General features: G+C 55.0%; 3 protein-coding genes across 4 annotated transcripts; all 3 read left to right on the top strand.

Annotated features, from left to right (window-relative positions):
• The first annotated feature begins 4046 nt into the window (after window positions 1–4046).
• On the top strand, window positions 4047–6259 carry ADRB3 (adrenoceptor beta 3). Its single transcript, XM_071579151.1, has 2 exons — window positions 4047–5305; window positions 6220–6259. The coding sequence occupies exons 1-2, from the start codon at window positions 4047–4049 to the stop codon at window positions 6257–6259; spliced, it is 1299 nt and encodes a 432-aa protein (XP_071435252.1).
• Window positions 6260–8198: 1939 nt separating this feature from the next.
• On the top strand, window positions 8199–9310 carry LOC139683645 (nucleoplasmin-like). The gene is made up of 5 exons (XM_071578964.1): window positions 8199–8262; window positions 8503–8585; window positions 8667–8786; window positions 8870–8963; window positions 9228–9310. The coding sequence occupies exons 1-5, from the start codon at window positions 8199–8201 to the stop codon at window positions 9308–9310; spliced, it is 444 nt and encodes a 147-aa protein (XP_071435065.1).
• Window positions 9311–10418: 1108 nt separating this feature from the next.
• Window positions 10419–23621, top strand: RAB11FIP1 (RAB11 family interacting protein 1). Of its 2 annotated transcripts, XM_071579173.1 has the most exons (6): window positions 10419–10822; window positions 13839–14278; window positions 14481–15273; window positions 16172–18418; window positions 20191–20296; window positions 20671–23621. In XM_071579173.1, the coding sequence occupies exons 1-6, from the start codon at window positions 10497–10499 to the stop codon at window positions 20887–20889; spliced, it is 4131 nt and encodes a 1376-aa protein (XP_071435274.1). In that variant the 5' UTR covers window positions 10419–10496; the 3' UTR covers window positions 20890–23621. The 2 variants fall into 2 exon arrangements, with proteins under 2 accessions (XP_071435274.1, XP_071435275.1); XM_071579174.1 differs by lacking the exon at window positions 16172–18418.
• Window positions 23622–24890: the final 1269 nt, after the last annotated feature.

The following is a 24890-nucleotide window of genomic DNA, read 5'->3' as shown; positions in this document are numbered from 1 at the left end:
CTTCCTGCAGGCTCCTTGGGACAGGCAGTACCCAGGGGTTAACGCTCCATCACAGCACAGTGTTTATGTGCTGACAAGGAAATGTGATGACAGAGAATCCCAAACAACTTCAAAGCAAGATTTGTGGATTTGATATTGAAACTATTTGGAAAGTCTCAGTGAGGAGGGAGAGCCCCCAACTCATCCCAACTGCAGACACACAGCCAGAGCAGGACCCTTTCCCAAAGCACAGCCTGGCCCCATGCCCACTCCACAGAGCCCTGAGCTCCCTCCTTTGGGAGCAGATTTGGGGTAAAATGATGCTCCTTGAGCAGCTCCTGCTTAGACAGAGGGAAGAGCATCACACGATCCTCACCCACCTCCTGTGCTGCCCCCAGGTGTCCCCATAGTTCTGGGTCTCAGGCAGGGTCTTCCCTGCAACCAGGAGCCCCACCTCATCTCTTGGCAAGAGGGAGGGAGTGCAACCCCCTTCACCTGGGAACATTTAGAGATGGGGCAGGCAGGAGATGGTGGAACCTTGCTGGTACTGTGGTTGGCAGGGCTTTTTCAGGTGTAGGTGATGGTGGCTCTGTGGCTGGGACATGGGTGACTGTGGTCTGGGGGTTCCTGCAGAGAGGGTCTTGCCAGCTCCATGTGGTGTTGTGGGGTGCCAGGGTTTGTAGGGTCTCTGGGCAGGCTGTGCTCGGAGCCCTTGTGCAGGGCACTGTGCCAGGAGGAAGGTGCTGTCACATTCCTACGGTGTGTGTGAACCCTTGGGAAAACCTTTTTGGGAACCTGGTGGGGGATGAGTACTGATGGGGCTGTAGGGGTGCAGTGCCACCCCAGAGGTGTCTGTGGCTCTCCAGGCTGTGAGGGTGAACCCCTCCACTGCCCCTGCCCTTTGCTCTGGGCTGAAGGTTGATGCCAGCACAGCTCTGGCTCAGAATTCCATTGCACAGGCAACACTGTGCAACAGGAGCCTGGCACAGGAGCAGCTCTGGCACCGTCTGGTACTGCTGCAAAGCTGAGCTGCATCTCTCTGGGTGCTGCTGTGCCTCTTCCTGCTCTGCTCCCTACATTCCAGGCAAAGGCTGGACAGACAGACCCACCAAGGACTCAGAGAGCATTTTTGGTGTCTTCATCTGCTGTGCTGGGGTTGCTTTAGGACCCTCAGCTGTGCTGGGGGGCTGAGGAAGCTGAACCAAAGGGCAGAGGGGGACAGTGGTGTCCTGACTGTCAGTGTGCTGATGGCAGTGAGCAGTGACACCACTGTGACTCCACCGTGTGATGGGTTTATCTCTTGTCCTGTACTGAGTATGCAGCCACATGCCAGGGAGGGAGCGAGTTCCCAGCTATAAAAAGCTTTTGTTTTATCCGTAGCTTCTACTTGAGCTCTCACCCCTCAGCCTCCATGGCCAGGCAGAGCCTGTGCGTCCTCAGATGTGTCTGGGACCAGCTCAGGCATCTGTTTCCTCTCTCCAAACACATCCATGGGCACCAGGAGCACCATATGCTGCCCAGCAAGGAGAGTGGCACTGCCTGTTCCCTGCATCCCATCTCTCCCCAAGCAGGGATCTTCCCTGATTCCTCCTGGCTCTCTATGTATAAAGAAGTATCTTTAAATACCCATTGTTTACTCTGTAGCAACAGCCAAAGCAGCCGCTCTGATCCATGGCATAAACATATTTTCCCAGAGTTTTCTAAACAACACTTGACCAGCACTTCCTCCAGGGTCTTGCCACAGCTGCCTCTGCCTCCCCTGCTGCCAGTGACCATGCAGGTGGAGCCAGGGCAGTGGGGATGGGGGTCAGTGCTGGGCAGGACCCAGCACCTCCGTGCCTCAGCTTTTCCAGCTGTAAAACTGGGACAAAGATACGGAGCCACGTTACTTCCCCTGTGGTGATGAAAGGCCTGGGAGTCTCCCTTCCTCTCCCCATTCCTGTCTGCTCCTTGGGAGGTGGGGAAGGCAACCAGCTCTCCTGCCTGGGAGTGGGAGGAAGCGTCTGATTTGAATTCCAGAGAGAAGACATCAGGAGGATGGGTTGGGTGCCTGCTTGGCCCCTTGGGGACACACGGCTCTCTGTCCCACTGTGGGCAGTGTGTCTGTCCGTGGGAGCTCCCTCCAGGGCACAGCGAGGTGTGGATGTCCAGAAAGTGCCATGAGGGGCTGTCTGTAGGAAAATATGATGTAAACTTGCTAGGGATGAGTTCTACAGCCACGTTGGTGCCCAGGAGACAATGCCAGCTTGGTGTCCAGCCTTTCAGGTGGGCACACATTGGGTGATTGGGGCTATAGAGGAAGCAGAGGTGAGGATGGAAAGAGGAAGGAGGGATGGGAAGCCACCAGCCCCTCATCAGCCAGCAGTGTGGTGGCAGAGCTGGGCATTCTGCTCTATGCCTGTCCTCTGCCAGCTCTGTGGAGCCAAGCCCAAACTCCTCATTATCCATGCACGTTTCCACAGATGCTCTTGCTTTACTTTCCAGGTACAAATCCAGCTCCGTGGGCTGATCCACACTGGAGCTGTGTGTGCAGCCCCCTGGAGCTGGGTGTGCAGCCCCCTTGGAGCTGTGTGTGCAGCCCCCTTGGAGCTGGGTGTGCAGCCCCCTTGGAGCTGTGTGTGCAGCCCCCCGGAGCTGGGTGTGCAGCCCCCTTGGAGCTGTGTGTGCAGCCCCCCGGAGCTGGGTGTGCAGCCCCCCTGGAGCTGGGTGTGCAACCCCCCCGGAGCTGTGTGTGCAGCCCCCCACAGCTGTGTGTGCAGCCCCCCTGGACAGACAATGACACCCCTGCACACATGACATCCCTGCTGTGTCTGTGCCATGCACCATTTTGGAGCTGGGACAAACCACCCTGTGAACAGCAATTCCCAGCTTGGTCCCAGCCAGCAGCAAATGCTGGGTCTGGGAGCTGGGCAGGGTTGGAATCAGCCCTCAGCCAAGGGCTTTGAAAAACCAAAACAGCCTTGTAAACATCAAGCTCGTAAAACCAGGGCTCTGCTTTGTGAGCTCATGAATGGGAAGAAATGCCAACCGGATCATTTTTACACATATTTTTTTTCCTCTTTGTCAACATTCCCACATTTGGCTGAAACTTCAAAATGCCACATTTGGAGAGCGCCTGTCTTAAAAGTTCCAGTATTTGTATAAATAGCTGATAGGGAAAGAAATTACCCACTCTGGAGTCTGCCTGGGGGCCCCCGGGAGCAGCCAGGGGGCTCTGGACACCCCCAGAGCCTTCCAGATTTTTGATGTCTCCCCACTGTCATGTGTGAGTGGGGCAGGAAGTCTGAGTGGGGGTCTTGGGGATCACCAGACATCAGTACCCACCCAAATTCAGGATGGGGAGCAATAAAGGTCTCCTCCACCCCTTGAGAAGGAGGATCAGGCAATAAATGTGTAAATGAAACAGTGACTGTGGCCCTGGGTGTTTTCTTTGGGGGCAGAGCTGTCACCCTGCCATTCCTCTGCTGATGTTCAGGGGGCACAGGGATGTCACTGTCACCACCAGGGACAGCCTGTCCTGCCCAGGGAGAGCCTGAGCACTGTGAGGGGTGTAGGGAGAGGACCATGTGGGGAGGGCTTGCAGCAAAGTCCTGGGGTGCACAGTGATGGGGAGAGCAAGGGGTGCAGGGTGAGAGTTGAGGTGTGGGGAGAGGGACCAGAGCACCAGAGAGGGGGCACAAAGGGGTGAAGGTGCACAGAGAAAGACCAGGGCACGCGGTGAGGGTCTGCTGTGCACGGCGGGGTGCAGGGTGCACGGAGAACGAGGACAGACATGCGGGACTGTGGGCACGGTGAGGAGCTGGAGGGCACGGAGAAAGGCGTCCGATGGGGATGCCGGGGGAGCGGGACGGGACGGGGCGCCCCGTCCGTGGGGAGGCGGTGCCGCCGCCAGCTGCTCTTCCCTTGCCCTTCGGAGCGGGCAGCCCGGGGCCGCCCCGAGCCTTTAAAGGCTCCTCCTCCGGCGCGGAGGGGACCCGGCCCCGCCGGTCCGCCCCGAGGGCTGCGCCGGGAGCGCGGCGGGAGCGCACGGCGGGGCTCGGGGCCGGTGCCCCCCCAGCCCGGCGGAGATGAGCCCCCTCCCCGCGGGCAACGGCAGCTCCTGGGGGGGCTCCGGCAACTGCAGCGGGGTCGGCAGCCTGGGCCGGCAGTGGGTGCTGGGGGCTGCCCTCAGCCTCACCGTCCTGGTCATTGTGGCCGGCAACTTGCTGGTGATCGTGGCCATCGCCAAGACGCCGCGGCTGCAGACCATGACCAACATCTTCATCACCTCGCTGGCGTGCGCCGACCTCATCATGGGCCTGCTGGTGGTGCCGCCGGGGGCCACCATCCTGCTGAGTGGCCACTGGCCCTACGGCACGACAGTGTGCGAGCTGTGGACGTCACTGGACGTGCTGTGTGTCACGGCCAGCATCGAGACACTGTGTGCCATCGCCGTGGATCGCTACCTCGCCATCACCTCGCCGCTGCAGTACGAGGCACTGGTGACCAAGGGCCGGGCGCGGGCAGTGGTGTGCCTGGTGTGGGCCATCTCTGCCTTCATCTCCTTCCTGCCCATCATGAACCACTGGTGGCGGGACGGGGCGGATGAGCAGGCGGCGCGCTGCTATGATGACCCGCGCTGCTGTGACTTTGTCACCAACATGACCTACGCCATCATCTCCTCCACCATCTCCTTCTACGTGCCCCTGCTCGTCATGATCTTTGTCTATGTTCGGGTCTTTGCTGTGGCTACACGGCACGTCCAGCTCATTGGCAAGGACAAGGTGAGGTTCCTGCAGGAGCCCCCCAGCCCCACGTCCAGGAGCAGCCGGCGCAGGAGGCCCTCTCGCCTGCTGGCCATCAAGGAGCATAAGGCACTCAAGACCCTGGGCATCATCATGGGAGTCTTCACGCTCTGCTGGCTGCCCTTCTTCGTGGCCAACATCATCAAGGTCTTCTGCCGGCCGCTGGTGCCGGACCAGCTCTTCCTCTTCCTCAACTGGCTGGGCTATGTCAACTCAGCCTTCAACCCCATCATCTACTGCCGCAGCCCCGACTTCAGGAGCGCCTTCCGCAAACTGCTGTGCTGCCCGCGTCGCGCCGACCGCCGGCTCCACGCCGTCTCACAGGACATGCAGCGCTGCCCCTGTGCCTTCAGCCCCCGGGGGGCCCCCCCAGAGGACAGCAAGGTGGCCCCCGGGTGCCCTGGGGACGATGGTGAGGCTCGGGGCAGCAGCAGCCGAGCAGAGGAGACACCCCAGTCCCAGGGCAGTGGCCACTGGCAGCAGTCACTGGGCGAGTCCTGGCTGCAGGGCACCCAGACCATGCCGTGCTCTCAGCCTGATGAGTAGGTACCAGGAGGCACTCACTCACTTGGGAGGGGCTCAGGGGGTCCAGCATTTTGGGGGTGTGACTGAGGGCCTGTCTGTGGTTTGATAGCTCAGTGCAGAGCTTGGAGGGCAGGCAGACCCCAGAGCCAGGGAGCAGGCAGAGCCCAGGGCGTGGGGGAGAGGTGCTGGGCTGTGGGGCTGGGAACCACTGCCCTCTCCCTTTAAGTTCCCTTAAACCCTGGCTCCTCCACTGGGCTGAAAAAGTGGGGTCCCAGCCAGTCTCACCCCAGCCTACCAGGACGGGGTCTGCAGTTCCTTGGTAAAGGAAATACTGGTTGTGAACAGGGAAGCAAACCAGCTGAGCAGGAATGTGTCCTAAACCCCGGGATTCCTCCCTGCTGCCCCTGCTCCCACTTCTTCTGCTAAAGAAAGAAGACAGGGGGACTCTCATCAGAGTGAGGCACTGGGGCCGCTGTCACCAGCCTGGGCTCTGTGGGTCACTTCGCCCTCCAACAGTGTGAATCTGGGAAGGGAATTTATTTCACCCCCCTCTGACCCTCGAGGAGTGGGAGGTGGACTGCCAGAGCTGGCTGGGGGCTGGCAGGGGGCTGGCAGGGACACCCATGCTGTGGCTCTGCCCTGCCAGCACCCTGACATGGATTTGCACCTTCAATTACAGGGTCCGGTTTTTCCACCCTGAAAGTTTTATTAGTATGTCAAAATTGGAGTAATTCTGGTTACTGTGGATTTTAACCGTGTTTCTTTGGTCAAAACCTCTCCCAATGCCTGAGGGCAGGAGAGGTTCCTGCCAGCAGAGATGTGCAGACAGAGGTGCCAGAGGTGTTCCCTGGGAAGGATTCACCCACCCTGAGCACAAGAGATGGCAAATGGTGGGAAAGGTCTGGGCTCTCACCCCCGTGCTCTATTTCAGGTTTGCCGGCAGAGACACGCCCGCGGGTCCGTCAGTCTGACCGGGAGCAGCAGAGAGCCGGGAGGAGAGTGAGTGTTTCCCCAGCCGGGCCATCACCCCTCCGGCCTCTCCTCTGTCCTCCCCGGGGAGCGCAGTCCGTGGCCAGCCCCCGGCCGCTGTCCAGTTTCGGCTGCGACACCTCCCCGTTGCCCCGGGAGCTTCAACCCCTTCCCTGGGCTGCTGCCTCCTTGGCTCACTGGAGCTCCAGACCTGGAGCCCCTTCCGTGCCCGCTGGGGTGGTGGCCGCGGGTCTCTGTCCCCGGCTGAGCCCGGTGGGTGACGCTGTGTCACCTCCCACCCTCTTCTTGCAGGGCTGGGGACGGAGCAGCAGCACCGGGGGATGGCGGTGCTGGAAAGACCGTCCGGTGCACGCACCGACCCGGAGACGAGGGGGATCTCCCTCGGGAGCGCTGGTGGTCTCGGGACAACACTGGGTCCCCTATGCCGTTGGTGCTGGAGACCTGGAGCTGGGGAAAAGCTCCGGAGCAGCTTGCCAAGGGACAGCACAGCCTCAGGGATGTGTGGTCAGGGGCCAAGGCTCCCACCCGGGGTGTTCCTGGCATGGCTGGCAGTGGGATGTGGAGACTGGCAGCTCTGCTGTTTTGAAGGATGAACGACCCCGTCGCTCCGGGATCGGCCAGTTTCAGACAGTCGGTCGGGAAGGGAGAAGAGCCTCCTGCAGGCACAAGCCCTTCCAAGGATTTCCATCCGTGCCCTTGCAGCGATGCCTTTGACAAAGGAAAAGCTCAGGGGAGTGAAGGGAGCTCTGATTACGAAGGACTTAAAAAATCAGGGACTTTTGATCTTGTCAGAACTCCTCCGGTTTCTCCCTCTCATTCAGAGCAGGTGTCCATGTCTGTGCTGCTCAGGGATGGGAGGGGAGGTGGATTCTCAGCCTGTACAGATGTGCCCTGCCCACACCACGCTGCCACGCAGCACCTTTGGGCGTAAGTTGGTGTAATAATGTCGCGGTGATTGTACAGTTTTTGTCCGGGTTTGTCTCCCCCCTGCCGTGTGAAATAAACCTCTGAACCTCTGAGATGCCTCTGAATCCATCCCAAGCAGAGGGAATGCTGCTCCATGTGCAGTTTCTGGGGGGCTTTGCAAGGCTTTGGGGGCGCTTCCCACCTTTCAGGGGCTGTGGCTGGTAGAGAAAAGCCAAGCTCTGGGCATGCCATGGTGCCAGCCCCCAGCCGTGCCACATGTCTGAACACCCTGAAAGGGCAGACAGAGCTGACAGAGGTGCTCAGTGCCACCTCCTGGTGCCAGGGAAATCCCAGCTCCTGCACAGGAATCGGAACCCTGGATGCCACAGGGTCTGCCCTGATGGGATCCTCCCCTGGTGTGTTTTGCTTTTAACACCCTGCAAGGATGAAATCACTAAAGAAAGAGAGTAAAAGTGAGTGCACACGTTTTAAAAGCCTCAGACTCAGATCTGGTGGCTCTTGGGGAGCTCATTCCTGATCCCAGCAGCTGTGCCCAAGCACAAACTGGTTCTGTATGTCCCCCAACCCTCCACAGCCTCATCCTCCACACAGTTCAAGCCATCCCACATGGTGTTCTTTACCCCTCTCAAGAGCCCAGCATTAATCAGTGACTTCCCAAGCAGTGGAGATGAGGGGGAGCTGGCCCAGGGAATGGGGGTCCCGGGGCTCTGCAGGTCCTGCTGTCAGGGCTGATGACCTCATCTCTAATCAAACTAAAGTGGGCTCAGATGACCTGTGGGTGCTGCTGGTGGGTGTGAGGGGGTGGTGAGGGCACTGGTGTCACCTTCCTCCCACCCCCACCTGCACTGCATTCCCAGCCTTCACCTCCCTGGGTTCCCCCTTCCCTTTATTAGCAGCCGGTGCCATGGCAGGTGTTTGCTGTTCTGTGGGTGCTGTTCTCTCTGGTGTTTGTCCCACAGGAGCTGGTCAGTGGTGTCAGATCTGCTGTGGAAGATGGACACCTCGTTTCCCTTCTCCCAGTTGCAGTCAGAGGAGAGGCCCGTGACTGAGTTGTGGGGTATGGAGCTGTGAGCCCTGGCATGCTTGGGGGGGGCCCTGGTGGCAGGAGTGAGTGGGGGGACAGTGGCTGTGCTCTGCAGACAGCCAGGCTGGGTGAGCCAGGCTGGGTGTGAATTCTCCCTTTCCCTGAGTGTCCACCTGGGAAGGTGTCCCCTTTGCTTTTGGGAGTGGGGAGGCCTCCCCTTTGTTTTTGGAAGGGGACAGCCTGTGCATTCAGAGACCACACTGTGCCCCCCAGGCTGCCAGCTGGGCACGGGCGCCCAGAGCTACGTGGTGAAGGAGGACGATGACTTGTTGGAGCACCTGTTGCTGCTGAGAACGGTAAGATCCGAGCCTTGCCGATGAGCCCCTGGAGCCTCCACCGGCAGGTCCCTGCCATGGGCTCTCTGCTTGGCCCCTTAGATCTGCCTGGACGCTGATGCCAGGGACGAGCTGCACGTGGTGGCGGTGGATTCCAAAAACGCCTTCGGGGAGCACAAGCCGCTGCCCATCGCGGCGCTGCGGAGCTCGGTGCTGCCCATGGTAAGGACAGCCCTTCCCTGTGAGGTGACATCGCCACCTCGGGCTGGGGCCGGGGTGGGTCTCTGAGCTCCGGCTCTTTGCAGATCAGCCTCAAAGGTCTGGAGCTGGTCCCTCCCGTCACCTTCGTACTCCAGTGTGGGGCTGGGCCGGTCTATCTCAGCGGGCAGCACGTCATCCGTGAGTGTTACCGGGCTGTGGGCTCGGCGTTCCCACGGGGTGTTCCACGGCAGTTTAGTGGCAGCTCGTGCTCTCTGTTTGCCCCAGAGATGGAGCGAGGGCTGCTCAGGGGGGAACTGCTGCTTGTTGGAAGTCGTGGGCTGGACACCGTGGTCTGTGTTAGTTTTTCTTCTCTGCTGGGGGGTGGGAGGGTGTCCGTGTTCCACTCGTGGGGTGGGATTTTCAGCCAAGGGGCTGCTGCAGCTCTGCCTCTTCTCTCCCCAGTGGAAGATGATGCTGAGTCTAAAACCGAGGAGGAAGTGTTCTCAGAGGAAGACATGGGAGATGAGGATGGTGATGGAGTGTAATAGAATAGGGGCAGCTCAGAGTGGTCTTTGTGGCTCTGGAGTGGAGCTGGTGGGACCGTGGCCAGGAGGTCTCCTCTTGCCAGGAGCTGCCACTGCCCTGTGCCAAATGCAACAGATCCTTGCAGAGGGACATAAACTGTCTGGGCTTTGAGTATCATTCCTTGTCTCCTTTCATTGCCCTTTCGATTCCTCCCATGCTCCCAGAAGTGTTTTTCTTTTCCTTTTATTGTGATAATAACGTGAAAGTGCAAATACAACACACACCTGTAACATGTCACACACACCTGTACACGAAAATATCTGTACACACCTGTAACATGTCACACACTCCTGTACATGAAAATATCTGTACACACTTGTAACATGTCACACACACCTGTACATGAAAATATCTGTACACACCTGTAACATGTCACACACACCTGTACATGAAAATATCTGTACACACCTGTAACATGTCACACACACCTGTACATGAAAATATCTGTACACACCTGTAACATGTCACACACTCCTGTACATGAAAATATCTGTACACACCTGTAACATGTCACACACTCCTGTACATGCACACACCTGTGCATGAAAATACCTGAATACAGCTGTAACATGTCATGTATGTGTACACACAGCTCTGTAACATGCCACACATGCCTGTACACACACCTGTACATACACACATCCATGTACATAGACCTGTACATAGACCTGCACCCGCCTGTACACACCTGCACCCGCCTGTACACACCTGTACATACACACATCCGTGTACATAGACCTGTACACACCTGCACCCACCTGTACACACCTGTACATACACACATCCGTGTACATAGACCTGTACACACCTGCACCCACCTGTACACACCTGTACATACACACATCTGTGTACATAGACGTGTACACTGCCCCGTGCCTGCACCCACCCCTGTACACCCCTGTATCCACCTACACACACCTGCACACACCTGTACCCACCTGCACCCCCACGTACCCACCTGCACACACCTGTACCCACCTGTACCCACCTGCCCGGCTCAAGCCCCGCCCCTCCCCGGTCCCGCACACCCTGTGCTCTCGCGAGAGGGGCGGGGCGGGTGCCCGGGTGGCTCCTCTCCTGCTCCCTTTCGCTGCCCATTCCCTCCCCATCCCCGCTCCATCCCCGTCCCGCTCCTCTCCCGCTGCCATGGCGGGCTCGGCCGCGGGCTGGGCGCCCACCCACGTGCGGGTGACGGTGCTGCGGGCGCGGGGGCTGCGCGCCAAGGCGGCCGCGGGCGGCAGCGACGCGTACGCGGTGATGGCGCTGGGCCGGGACAAGTTCCGCACGTCGGTGGCCGAGCGGTGCCGGGGGGAGCCGCTGTGGAGGGAGGAGGCCACGTTCGAGCTCCCGCCGCGGCCCGCGCTCCGCCTCACCGTCCTGCACCGGGCGCTCACCGGAGCCGACAAGTTCCTGGGCAGAGCCGAGGTGGATCTGGAGGCGCTGCGGGAGGACGGAGGGCGGCGGCACACCAGGTGGGACGGGGGACATGGGGGGGACACCCACCAGGTGGGACGGGGGACATGGGGGGGGACACCCACCAGGTGGGACGGGGGACATGGGAGGGGGACACCCACCAGGTGGGACGGGGGACATGGGGGGGGGACACCCACCAGGTGGGACGGGGGACATGGGGGGGGACACCCACCAGGTGGGACGGGGGACATGGGGGGGGACACCCACCAGGTGGGACGGGGGACATGGGGGGGGGACACCCACCAGGTGGGACAAGGAAACACACTACGTGGGACAGGGGACACGGGGACATGGGGTCAACAGGTGGGACAGGGGACATGGGGGGCACCAGGTGGGACAGGGGACACACCAGGTGGGACAGAGGACATGGAGGGGACACGAGGTGGGCCAGGGGACACACCAGGTGGGTCAGGGGACACGGGGGGGGACACCAGGTGGGACAGGGGACATGGGGACACACACCAGGTGGGACAGGGGCATACGAGGTGTGACAGGGGACACGGGGGACACACCAGGTGTGTGTGGTGGGGGGCATGGGTAAGCCCCCCCCAGCTCTGGAGTACCTTCCTTTGGAAGAGACCAGGGCCCCTGGAAAATGTGACTGGACCTTTTCCAGCCAGTCTTGCCTGGTCCTTGGGTTGGATTTTTCCGTGTGTGTGCTGACACTGTACACAGGGAACACTCTGGCTCCCCAGCCCTGGTGTCCTGGGAATGCCACCTGCCTGCAGCGGGGAACGAGCTCAGGCTCCACCAGCTGTTTATTTGTTTTCCTTAATAAACACTAAGCACATGTCAGGCGGATAATTCCATGTTCCAGGGGTTGGCCTTGCTGCTTCAGCAGCACCCCGAGCTGGGGACATTAATGCCCAGCTCCAGCTCTGTGTCACACTTGCTGCTTTGAACATAAACAGCGGGGCGGTGAAACCAGGGGTGGTTCCTGGGAGGGTTTTACTGGGAGTCAGCACCCTTGTAATGTGGCTGGTGAGTCACCTTCCTCCTCTGCCTCACCTGAGCAGGTCCAGGGCCGAGCACCAGCCTGGCTGGGACCAGCGTCGCGTTGCCTGACGAGGCTGTCGCCTCTTGTCGAGGCTTAATTAGGCCGTGGGTTCATTAAGGCTGTGTCAGGCATTGCTGTGTTTACACTGCAGAGCCCGCCATGCCCTCGGTCAGCAGAGCTCAGGGCCAGCACCTCGGGTGCCTTTGTGTCTGTCTGGGCAAAGGAAAATTGAGGGGGAGGGAAAAAGAAAACACAACTTTGGTGCTCCGGCTGAAATTTCTGATATTTTCAGCTGTTTCCAGCCCTCAGTTTCCTCTTTGAAACCTGTTTTGTCCTGGCTGCTCTGGGGATGTGCAGCCTTGAAGGGTTGGTTTTATTTGAAAAATAAATACGTGTTGATTGGCAGGTGGTCACTACCATGATAAATGCCATTAATGAGATTTTTTTGTGGTTTGGGGGGAGTTATCAGTCCATGATTTCCTCTGTTCAGTCAGGGCTGAGCTGCCTTTGCTGAACACATTATTTGCAGGGAGCACATGGGATCAATTGTGGCACTGAAGCCCTGTGAGCACAGGATGCTCCTGGAAACCATGAGCCTGGAACAAAAGTGCCTGTGCTGGCTCATATTAAAGGCAAAGGATCTCTGATTCCTGGGCTGCACCTTCAGGGCTGGGCAAAGCCTCAGTTTGTTCATAGAATCCCTTCCCTCAGTGTCTTGTAACTCCAGGCTGGAGCATCTGACTATAGCTCAAGTGTCCATTTGGAATTACAGTATCCCAGAATGGTTTTGGTTGGAAGGGACCTTAAAGCCCACCCCATCCCACCCCTGCCATAGGCAGGGACACCTTCTACTATCCTGGATTGCTCCAAGCCCTGCCCAACCTGGCCTTGGACACTTTCAGGAATGGGGCAACCACATCTCCTCTGGGCAACCTGTGCCAGGGCCTGCCCACCCTCCCAGGCAAGAATTTCTCCTGTATATCCCTCTAAAGTGTAGCAGATTCCTGAATACATCTCCTTCAGTAATCCTCATTACTTTTGAATTTTCTCTGGAGCAAATTGCTTTTCCTGTTCATTTCCGTTGCTTCCAGTGCACCTTTGGAGGTTGAGGTGCAAATTTGATGGCAAGGCACATTTGCATGCTCTGTTTGCTTCCTTTATTTTCCCATTCCACGTGGTGAGGAGGAAGAAACCAGCATTTTCATGGCAGCCTTTCCTGTGGGTTCTGTGGAGCGGGAATTCTGCGGCTCCAGCAACAGGCAAACCCATATGGGTGTGCAGAGTGCTGATAATTCTCTTTGCTGGCCCACATGTGGTTTGAGAGTCACTGAGTGGTGGTTGAGGGCGTGTGGATGGTGGGATTGTGGTTTGGGATGCCCTGAGCACTCACCACACAGAGCTCGACATTCCGGAGCCGCGTTTCGGGAGGGATAAGAAGACTCTGTCTGAGCAATGTCCTTCCTGGTGCTCCAGAGTCACAGTCACGAGCTGGGGGAGGTGGGTGGAAATCCCCAGCAGTCTGCAAGGCTGGGGTTGGCTCTCTCCTGTTGATTAAGGGTTCCTTGGCTTAAGAGGCATTAAGGAGCTGGAATGAAAGGTATGAGGGCGTGGGACGTGAGTGCAGCTCTTGGTACAGTGTCTCCCTCTGAGGCTGCTGGCTCGGCTCAAACTTCAAAGCTGTGGCCTCTGCAAGTGTCAGGAGGAGAGATGAAAGGGCAGAGGAGAGCAGCTGAGCTGAAATACAGGAATTCCATGTTGTGTTTCTGTTTTTCCTCCTTCTTTTTAACCCTTCCTGATCTGGGTTTTAAACCAAATCTTACTAATAACCTTCTGTTTTACGATAAGGAATGTTTTCCTTGGCACCTGAGGCCGTGACTGTGACGTCCTCATAAGATTAAAGGCTTTTCTTTTCCTACACTGGAGGCTGACTTGATTTTTCAAATATAAGCACCCTTTGTGTTCTCAGTTACCCAAACCTCAGGAACTAGTTGGTAAAAGAAGTCTCCTTGTTGCTGCAGGTGGTACAAGCTCCGCTCCAAGCCGGGGAAGAAGGAAAAGGAGAGAGGGGAGATCGAGGTGGATATCCAGTTTATGAGGAGCAGCATGACAGCCAGCATGTTTGATCTGTCCATGAAGGACAAGCCTCGCTCTCCCTTTGGGAAGCTCAAAGACAAGCTCAAGGGCAAGAGGAGCAGCGGCCTCTCCGACACGGCATCGGCGATCGTTCCCAGCACCACCCACTCCCCTGCTGACAGCGAGGACGAGGCAGTCGAGAAGGAAAAGAAGAAATCCAAGTTCAAAGCACTGTTCTCCAAGCCTGGGCTGCAGAAGACCCTGTCCCAGTCCATGTCAGTCCTGCCCACACAGCAGCCCATCACCCAGAAGGTTCGGCTTCGGCCCAGCGACTTCCAGCCACAGTGGGATGAGGAGGAATCTGAGACCTCTCCGACCTCAGAACGTGAGTATTGGCACTCACTGCACTGGTGAGCACAAAGCCTTTCTCCAGAGGGTTGTTTATGCTTTTCACAGCACGAGTTAAACTCTTCTTTCTGATGGAATCCATAGAAATCCCCTCCTGGCACTGGGGTTGTCAGTAGCGAGTGTCAGAGGAAAGATTTTTCTTGTATCTTGAATTTCTCTGTGTTGTTTGGTTTTCCCAGGAGCCTTTGGAAATGCCCTGGAAGAGAAGCCAGCTGCTTCTCCTCTATTTAAATCTCGTAAAACAGCCCTTTTGGACAGCAGGCAGCTAACCCAAGGAACCACAAACCACACCAAGAAGGAAGGGCTCTCTTTGTTCAGTGGCCTGAAATCCAAAAGCGATCCTGTTTCCAAGTCCAGCCTGTGTATCAATGGCAGTCACGTTTATATGGAAGATACCACGACAAAGGACAACACTCCAACCTCCTCCCCCTCTCCTCTCAACTTCAGGAGGAAGCAGCTCTTTGCTTCAGAGGAGAACCTGTCTTCCAGGTCCACTAAACCTGAAGAGACAGGAAGAACGTCTCCCAGTCAGCCTTTCTCTGGATCCACATCCTTGGAGACCTTCAAATCCATGACTCTGCCGTCGTACAAACTGCTGAGCAGTGAGGAGCAGCTGGACACCAGTGTCCCCCCAAGCACCGAGGCTGGGAGAGACACCAAGAAACCAGACCACAAGAAGTCTGCCTTGCTCTCCCTGGTCACAGGGAGGAAGGAAGTGGGGAAGGCTGGAGATGCTGAGAACATTCCTGACAGGACCCCGCAGAGTGAGGAGAACAGAATTCCAGAAGAGAAAAGCGAAGAGGAGGCCAAATGCCTTGAACCTCCAGCAGATTTGGGCAGAGGGGACCCATCAGGGGACACTCACAGCATAGAAGACACCTCTGCAAACAAGAGGCCACTCAGCCCTGCTGAGGAGGAACGAAAACCTGAAAAAGCTGCTGTGCCAGCCAAGACCAAAGCTGTGAAGCCCAGGTGAGTCCTGGTGGGAATTGGGATGGGCAGTGGTGGTGGCAGGGGGCAATGGGCTGTGTCCTGCCACACCTGGGCTCAGGTGCTGCTCTGTGGGCACCTGTGGGATTTACACTGGCATTGGGTGCTTTGAGAGCAAATAACAAGTTCTGGCTGTGAAAGAAAGATGGATATAGGGATGCTCCTTGTAAGTGATGCTGATGGAGTGGTTCTCTCAGGGCAGGCACCTGTGTAGGTACTGCAGGGGTGATTTTTCTCGCTGGATCTCCTGCAAAAACTAACTCTTATCTGAGCTGTGACTGGAACCTCCCCAGGGTCTGAAATGCCTGTTCTAACATCTGTGCTTTCCTCTTCCTTACTTGGCTGTGGCCTTGCAAAAGTTGATCTTGGAGCCCTTCTGCTTTTGGCATGATGCACAGCAACACAGAGGGTGTTGTGTGAATTTGGACACAAGGCTTTTTCGGAAATTCTGCTCCTTTATCCCTCATACACAGATGTATATAAATTGTGTGTCTGGGGTTTTATATATATGTGTGCCCTACTAATAAGGCTGTGGTTTGTGTGTGTCCCTAACTCCTCGTTTTCAGTGCTTCTCATGTTTAAGTTTCTTGCCTATGAAGTGGTTTATGTACTAATAAACCTGCTTGGGGTGCAAAGAGATGGTGCTTAAAGCTGCAAAAACAAGCTCTGCAGCAGAAGAGTTCTGACAAGAATGACATAAAATCCTTCATAAAGGTGTAGTGAAGGACATAAAGTATCTCAGACAGGCTCTGAGGTCTCTCTTGCTGGTGTCATTCATCCCCAGTGGCAGGAGCTGATGGAGGCTGGTGCTAAAGCTTGACTGTTCCTGCCTCGTGTTGCCTCTGCAAGTGACATGCGAGTTTTTTGTCCCTTTTTGCAGACTGGGCCTGTCTCCAGAGGAGGAACCCCAAGCCACACTTCCCACTCTTGCACCTGACCCTCTCCCTGCTTTTCCTTCTGTGCACAATATCAGCAGTGCAAATAATCCTTTTATTTCCAAAACGGGGCAGAAAGTCCAAGTGCCAGACTCTGAAAACATCACTAGTTCCTCTGCCTCTCTCACTTCTCCTGCTTTTGCTGCAGAGCTTTGGAATGGCAAGAACCCCTTTATTCCAGAGAGGGACAGGGCATCAGCAGCCCTGGATCCCGATGGCATTGCCCATTTCCCTTCATCCCATCATCTTCCAGCCTCTGTTCCCAAAGCTCCTCTTCCTGGGCAGGTCTCTGTCAGGAGCAATAATCCTTTTGCTGCTGACTTGGGTCCTGAGGGCTCTGCTGCAGGTGCTTCCCAGGGTCTCTCTCTCCCACCCACACCTTCTCTCCCCTCTGATTGTCACTTCAATGACAGTAATCCCTTCATGTCCAAGCCTGGGGGGCAGGCAGGTGTGCCAGGTTTCCAAATTGTTGCTGGTTCTTCCCCTTCCTTCCTTCCTCGTGGTGAGGACTGTTCCTTGGCAAGACAGTCTGGTCACGATTCTTCAGGGGGCTCTGCAGATGTGGCTGTAACCAGGGATGTCACAGCTGTGCCAGACCCTCTTGGCACATTGTCTGATGCCCCTTCTGACCCTCCCAGGCTGGCCCTGGAGCAGGACTGTGATTCTCCCCAGCTGCATCCTGGGGATTCTTTGGAAAGCTGCAAGATAGTCAATGGGAAATCCATGTCCTTTGTCCTTGGTGTTACATCAGGTGGAGGAGGTTTGGGTGGGCAGGAAGGTGGAGAGCAGTGCTCTGATTCCAGTGGAAGGCTGGGTTCAGGGGCAGCAGGAGGGCAGGCAGGGATGGGTGGTGAGGCAGGAACAGGGTGCTGCCCATCCACAGAGCTCTCAGGTCCCCTCCAAAACAGTGAGCCCACTGTAGAGGTCATTGGTGCAAACACTGAGCCCTGCACAAGGGGTGACACAGGTTTTGCATTTCTCCCCAAGCCCAGTGACAGCCTCGTGCCAGAGACTGGAGCTGAGCAGGTGCCATTCCCTGGGAATGAGCTCAGGGAGAAGCAGGAGGTCTGCAGTGGAAAGCAGTGGGCAGAAAGTGCACCCCCATTAGAGCCCCAGGCAACATCTCTTGCTAAAAATAACTCACTTTCCCAGGTCAGTCCAGCCCTGGGAGCCTGCTCGGTGTCCCCTGGGGAGGTGGGTGCAGGCAGGGCTGGCAGTGAGGTCCCTGTCCCTCCAAGGCCAGCCCCACGCAGGGCTGTGGCACTGAGGAGGTGCCCAGCAGCTTCCCAGGCTGAGTTAAAGGGTGATGTTCCTTCTTCAGGTATAAAATCCATGTCTGGGCTCCCGTTACCTTCTGGTGAAGCCTCAGTGGCTCGTGGGTGCCTCCCCCAAAGTGGCTCCTCAGGGACTGTCCCTCCTCCAGTGACACCTGGAGGTGACAGTGGTGACAGGCCTCTAAAAACTGAAGGTGATGATGCTTTGTCTGTGGGTCTCACGGATCTCAAGCCTGCCATTCCCATTCCTGCAGACCGTGGCTCCAAAGTGGCCAGTCTGCCCCTGATCCTGGAGGGAGGCTCCGATGATGAGCTGCTGGGGGACTGTCAGGGCAGCCCTGGGGGCACTGCAGGTGACAAAGGTGTTTCAGGGACTGGAGAGCTGCCACGAGGTTTGACAGCTTTGCACAGAGAACTGGGAGGGCTCCCTGATAGCTCAGCTGCAGCCCCAATGACCCTGGCTGCTGGAGGAGGAGGAGGAGATGTTCCTGGTGCTTGTAAGCCAGGCAGGTCACCCGTGCTGCCTGCTGGAATGGGTGCTCCCAGGGTCAGTGGCCAGGGAGCTGACTCAGGGTTAGGTGTGACGTCTCATTCCAGGGAGTGTAACAGTCATTTTGAGAAACAAGAGCTGGAAACGAGTGTGGGTGCTGAGGAGCCTGCAGAGTGTGACCTCTCTGAGCCTTCTGCTTCCTCTTCCTCCCTGTCAAGTTCTTGCCACCCCTCCTCTTCCTCTCACTCCCTTCTCTCTGACACCCCAAGTCATAGAGCAGAGTCTCGGATAAAGCCAACAGCCGAGGGCTTCGCAGATAAAGCGGGAAATTCGGGCAAGAAGAAGCTTCTCCAGGCACGGGTTTCACCCTCTGAGACATTCCCTAACCAAACCCTGTGGGGTGGTGAAACCCTGTCTCCTAAGCACAGGTGAGACCATGTGTGGATCACAGCAGGTGTCTGTGCAGGTGTGAGCTCTGCTTTTGCTTCCAGGTCTGTCCCTCCCGCTGCTGAATCTGCTGGTTTTATGCTGGGACTTGTCATCAGACAGCCCTGACTTCCTCTGGGAAGTGGATTTCATAGAATCAAAGAATGGATTGGGTTGGAAAAGACCTCCGAGATCATCAAGTCCAACCCTTGGTCCAACTCCAGTCCCTTTACCAGATCATGGCACTCAGTGCCACGGCCAAGCTCAGTTGAAAACCCTCCAGGGATGGGGAATCCACCCCCTCTCTGGGCAGCCCATTCCAATCCCTGAGCACTCTCTCTGCAAAGAATTTCTTTCTGCTCTCCAACTTCAATTTCCCCTGGCAGAGCTTGAGCCCATCGTGCCCCCTTGTCCTATTGCTGAGTGCCTGGGAGAAGAGACCAACCCCCAGCTGGCCAGAACTTCCCTTCAGGGAGTTCCAGACAGTGCTGAGGTCACCTCTGAGCCTCCTCTTCTCCAGGCTGAACACCCCCAGCTCCCTCGGCCTCTCCCCACAGCACTTGTGCTCCAGTCCCTTCTCCAGCCTCGTTGCTCTTCTCAGTTGGGTTGGAAGAAACCTCTGAGATCATCAAATCCAACCCTTGATCCAACCCCACTGGGATCACTCTGGCGCTCTGTGCCCTGGGCTGGTGATCCCAGTGGAGTTGGATCAAGACATGGTGGATTCTCTGCCCCTGGAGGTGTTTCAGAGGACACTCAGTGCCACATCCAGTCCCTTCTCCAGCCTCGTTGCTCTTCTCTGGCCCCGCTCCAGCCCCTCAATGTCTTTCCTAAACTGAGGGGCCCAGAACTGAACACAACACTCGAGGTGTGACCTCATTTGTCAGGACCTGGGTGCTGTCAGACAGTGTGGGGGTGTTGCTGGCCCCAGAAGGGTCTGTGCAGCTCCTGAGGGTGCCCAGAGTGCCAAAGGGACAGGCTGCTCATCACAGCTCTCAGAGGAGCCATTAGGGAAGGTACAGCAGGGGAATAGGGTCTGGAAATGGACTGCAACTGGGCTGTTTTTCAGATGTGGGACAATGGTCACCCTGATAAAGTGGAATGCTTCATTTCCTGGATGAATTGAGCTCTTCAGAGTGATCAACTGCAGCTCCTGCTGTGCCACTGACCTGGGGACCTCACCTGCAGGGCTGTACCCGGGGTCTGGGACACCTCTGGGCCACCATTGGCTGAGATAGAAGTGGAATTTACTTCCTGTCTTAAAACTGATGATACAAACCCTGCCCAGGCACATAATGACAGCACTTGGCAGCTTGTGATGTCAGCTCAGACTGGAAAAGGCCTAACATGCTTGTCCCAGGATAAATGGAAGTATTTGATATGTTGCAAGAACCACAAATATGTTCTGGTGAGGAAAGCCAGGCTGAAATAGCAGTGCCTGAGATCAGAGGAGCTGCCCTGTGTTTGCCTCCTCGTGGAGCCTGACCCACCTTTTGTCCCGTGACACACTCGGGATGTATTTCCTTTGTTGCTGCTCCTGCTTTATCTCCAATGCCTTAAGGCAATAAAGATAGTAGAGAACTGGGGAATACTTATGGAAACTCCATAGCTTAGAAATGCCTTGCCTTCTGAAGCTGAATCTCTTTTCTCTCAGGAGATAGGGTAGGAATCTTCCCCAGTTTCTTGCTGTGTTTGTTTTTAGCCAGGAGATCTGTGTCATGCTGGTGTTACATGTCCTGCTTAAACAACATAAACTGTTCTTTTCCTCTTGCAGACTCCATCCTGTGAAGCCAATGAATGCCATGGCAAACAAGTCTCAGAGTAAAAACCTGAATGTCATCAGCACCATGAATGAAAAGCTGCTGGAGATGAGTGTGAAGGTATGGAGGGAAGTGGCACTTTCACTGCTTAAACTTTGGTTTAATTGAAGAATTTGGGTAATCTCATTTGTCTTAAAAGAAATAATCACTATCCTTTTTTGTGCAGTACTTTGTTTCTGCTGTGACATACAGCATGAGAGTCCTTATTCCTCCAGCACAAACTGCAGCAGGGTTGAGCTGCAGAACTGGCCCTATGCAGAGATTTGATGCTTTTTAGAAGCTGTGGGGCACAGAGCAGCTGTGGCTCTGTAAATGCTGTGTCTAAACCTGTTCCTTGGTGCTTTAAATTCCCCATGGCAGTCCCAGGCGTGTTGTGTTGCTGGGTTGGAAGTTCCCTGTGTCTGGACTGACCCTGCCTTTCTTCTCTCCCCAAGAAATACGATCCTTCAGACCCTGCCTATGCCTATGCCCAGCTGACACACGATGAGCTGATCCAGCTGGTGTTGAAACAGAAGGATACAATTTCCAGGAAGGACCTGCAGGTGCGGGAGCTCGAGGACTACATTGACAACCTGCTGGTCAGAGTCATGGAAGAAACCCCCAACATCCTCCGTGTTTCCATGTCTGGGAACAAAAGGGCTGGGAAGATGTGAAGGGTCTCAAGGGCTGATTCCCCACGGAGGAGCACGAGGAGCAGGTGGCACCAGTTGTGCTGCCCATGGAAAATGACCTTTTTCCTGTTTCTGCCTTGAGCAACCCTCGGATTGATTAGTAATTCCATCAGGTCTCTTGTGATGGAGTCACCTTATAATTTATTTTATTTTCCCCTTATCTGGGAAGATGAGGCATTAATCCAAAGGCTGGTTGTGATGGAAAGGAGGAGGGTTTTTGATGTGTTTTGCTTCCCAGCAAAGCACTGATGATCCTTTAGGAAGATTTTTTTTAAAATGGTTTTGTTTTGTAGCAGCTTTGATAGATCAGTTACTCTTCTTTCCATATCTGAAGTTGTAGTGCAATATAAAACTTTGTACAGTAGAGTTGGAAGATTTGATTGTTTTAAAAATAATAATAATAATTAACTACACTGGAGAAGTCCAAAGATGTCCCAGCTTCAGACCTGGGCTGTAATTTGAAAGGAATTAATGCCCTGAAAGTTGAACATAAGTTAAAAGATTGGAAAGGAAGAAGCAAATCTCAGTTCATCTCATCAAGTGGATCTTGTTCCAAAGAGTTCTCCAAGGGGAACTTTGCAGGTTTTTGGTGTAGGAGACATTGAGTTTCATGGTACATCCCCTGCCATGGCAGTGGCTGCAATGGGTTTGGACCAAAGGTACATTTTAAATCAGAAACTGTTCTCTTAAGAGTCTTAAAATACCTGATCTGAAGGTCATTCAAGGGGGGAAAGGCCCCCCTGGCTCTGCCCTGTGCTCTGGAACAGGGGTGGGTCTCACAGCCCCAGTTTTGTGCTGTGTGGGAGTTCTGTGCCCATTCCCCTTTCACTTTGCAGTTTATTAAACATAAATACCTTGGATTTTGGAGCTGGGGCTCACCTTGGAATGACCTTCAAGGGTGATCAGTTTTGCTGTGCTTTTATTTGTGCATTCCTTGAACAGCCCAAGGAGCCAAAGCTCCCCTTGGGGTGGGAGTGTCCCAAGTGCTGCTTTCCCACCTGCTGGGGTTCTCTGTGAGCTGCTGCTCAGAATCTGATGTAGCTGAGGGGGTTGTGGTTTTGCTGGACAATCAATCCCTTCCCAAATGTCTCAGTGGAGACAGGGATGTTCCCAGCCCACAGTGGGAAGAGCCACCACAGCCTCCTCCTCTGAAAACTAAACGTGGCTTTATTTTTTGGCAAGCTCTTGTCAAAGATCAACAGAAGAAAAATAAAATCAGATGCCTCTTTGCACCTCTGGGATTCACCAGGGCTGGGACAGCCCATAAAAGGCTGACATGGAAGTTGGAAGTGGGAAGCAGAGGACCAGAACTTCATGAGGACCAAAGCTTAAAGCTTTCCAGCCTTCATTCTGTGGAAATAACACTCCAACCTTTGGAAGGTGTTGGGTTATTGAGCCCCACTCCTGGCTCGGGGGTGAGTTTCTAACTCAGTTTTTCTACAGCAAAGCACTTTATTGAGGGCCTGGAGCAGCTGGGTGGGCTCTCACCTTGCAATGGTCAGAAACCACTGGAATTACTGGAGATCTCCAATACTGTATTTTTGTAGCAAAGAGCAGTTTAATATATTTACATGGAGATTTAAACATTTATTAGAAAAACCAACAAAAAAAGTGCTGTTAATGACATTTTTATTCCTGTAAACTGACCTGCTACCACAGTCTGGGGCTTTCCTGGCAGAGCCTGACCTGAAACAAACCTTAAGACTCTTCCAGGTACTTTTTTTTTTCTCATTTTAGTGTTTTTTGAGCAATGTCTGCAGTGAGGGGGTTCTCCCTTCCCTCCATCCCCTCTGTGGTGAGTGAGGGGTCCCAAGTGCAGACAGTGGTGGTGGTTTAATCCTGAGTGGTGCTGGTTGGCCTTGCTGAAACTGCTGCTGCTTCTCGTGCCTTCGAGTGAGGAAGATGAAGGATTGATCAGTTCCCTCCTTGTGCCTCTGGGTCTCTGCAAAGAAGATCCTGTACCTCAGTGATGAACTTGGACTTTTGGGACTTGGATTCTGCAGCTTTTCTGACGTTCTGGGTCAGGCAGGAGGACCTGCCATGCCTTGGGATAGAGACTTGGTGGGGTCAGAGCCCCTGACTGGTGGGACTGGTGGGACTGGTGGCTGTAACTGGACTCAGGGGAGCAGGGCTGGGCTCCTGCTCTCCTTCTGGGAGGGTGTGGATTCCATGGAGTGTGGGTGATGTGCATCCCCATCCTGGGCTTCCCTGCACAGAACCAAAGCAATAACAGGTGCTCTCAGCACAGGTGAAGCCTTAAAATTTGTGAGATCTCCCCTTTTTGGCCCTGTCTGTGCAGGGAACCCTGAGCTGTGTCTGGCTCTTGCCCTGGGGTTGTTCCTTGGGTGGCCTGAGCCTCTTCCAGAGCAAACCCAGCCCTGCCCTGGGCTCAGTCCTGGCCTTGCACAGCCAAGAAACCATCACACAGCCCTTGCACCTCGTTTTTATTGCCTTATAAATACAAATAAATACTCATTAAAGCCTCCCTTTGGTGTGAGGGGGGCTGGCATTTTATCTCCTTGAAGGGCCTTAAGGATCAAACACCTTCTTTTATTTTATTTTATTATTATTATTGAAGGATCTGAATGTGTTTCCCCCTTGTTTGTCCTCTCTCCTTTTCAGCCCCAGGTACTGTTTGTTTTTTAAAACACCCTTTTTGTTTTTGTTTCTTTGTTTTCGCGGAACACTAAAAATAAACAAACCCCACCTCAGTCGCTGATGGCTCTTCATCTTTGTGCTCCAAGGGCGGGTCCAGAAGGGCCTCGTGACCGGCCCTGCTCATCCCCCAGGAATTTTGGGGGGCGGTTTCATCCCCTGCAGGAAGGAATTGGCAAACAGGGCGGGGAAACCCGATGGGCAGAGGAAAAAAAAAACCAAATTATTGTGTGAAAGGAGAAATGCCCCGAGCCCTGGTGGGAACAGCAGCCCCAGAGGGGGCAGGGATGGAAGGAGGGAATTAAAAAAGCCTTTCAAATCCAGTAGAAAAGAACAAAATCCACCAAAGGTGTTCCACGAGACTTCTGTGTTTTCAGGTTTATATCCTGAGTTAGAACTGAAACCCCTACCCAGAGTCAGGCAGGATATTGGGGTGACTCTGGACACTCTGCTCTGATCTCTGCATTTCCTTTCAACTAAACATGTCACAGCTCCAGGTGAATCAAAAATAAACCCAAACATTCAAATCCAATAGAACAGAAAAAAATCCTGCCTGTTATTCAGTGCTGGGAACATGGAGGGGTCACCCCATCAAAGATGATCAGAAATTTTGTGTTTTCAGGTTTATATCCTGAGTTAGAACTGAAACCCCTCCCCAAAGCCAGGCAGGATATTTGGGGGACTCTGAACACTCTGAGGGCTGCTCTGATCTCTGCATTTCCTTTGAACTAAACCTGTCACAGCTCAGCCTCTAATCCAGAGTTTCTGATTCATTTCTCACAGCTCAGACTCTGATCTAAACAAGGTTCTTGGTTTATTTCTCAAAGTCCATCCTGCACCTCCAGGGTTAAATTCCTCTTTGTCTGAAGCTCTGCGTGGTTGTGAGAACTGACAGACTTGGCTACAAACTAAAATCAGAAATTAATCTAAAATACACAGTTAGTGCAATGGACTGGGGTTGGACCAAGGGTTGGACTTGATGATCTGGGAGGTCTTTTCCAACCCAATCGATCCTATGATACAGATCTGATTAAACATTAGTGAAGCCCGTTATGATTTGGGGGAGAAGGGATGAGATCCTGAGGGTCCCTGGAGTGGGAGGGATGTGCCTCCATCTGCCCACGGGAGGCCGCCCTGGGGTGAGGACCCTGACGAGAGGAAGGCGTGGCAGTCCCGAATCCTCCTCCTCTTCCTCTTCCTCATCCTCATCCTCCTCATCCTCATCCTCCTCATCCTCATCCTCCTCATCCTCCTCCTCCTCCTCCTCCTCCTCCTCCTCCTCCTCCTCCTCCTCCTCCTCATCCTCCTCATTCTCATCCTCATCCTCA

Source organism: Pithys albifrons, chromosome 29 (assembly GCF_047495875.1).
Source record: "Pithys albifrons albifrons isolate INPA30051 chromosome 29, PitAlb_v1, whole genome shotgun sequence".
In the NCBI taxonomy this organism is placed as follows: Eukaryota; Metazoa; Chordata; class Aves; order Passeriformes; family Thamnophilidae; genus Pithys; species Pithys albifrons.
Note: the sequence above shows the minus strand (reverse complement) of the source record. Positions and strands in the feature narration are given on the sequence as shown.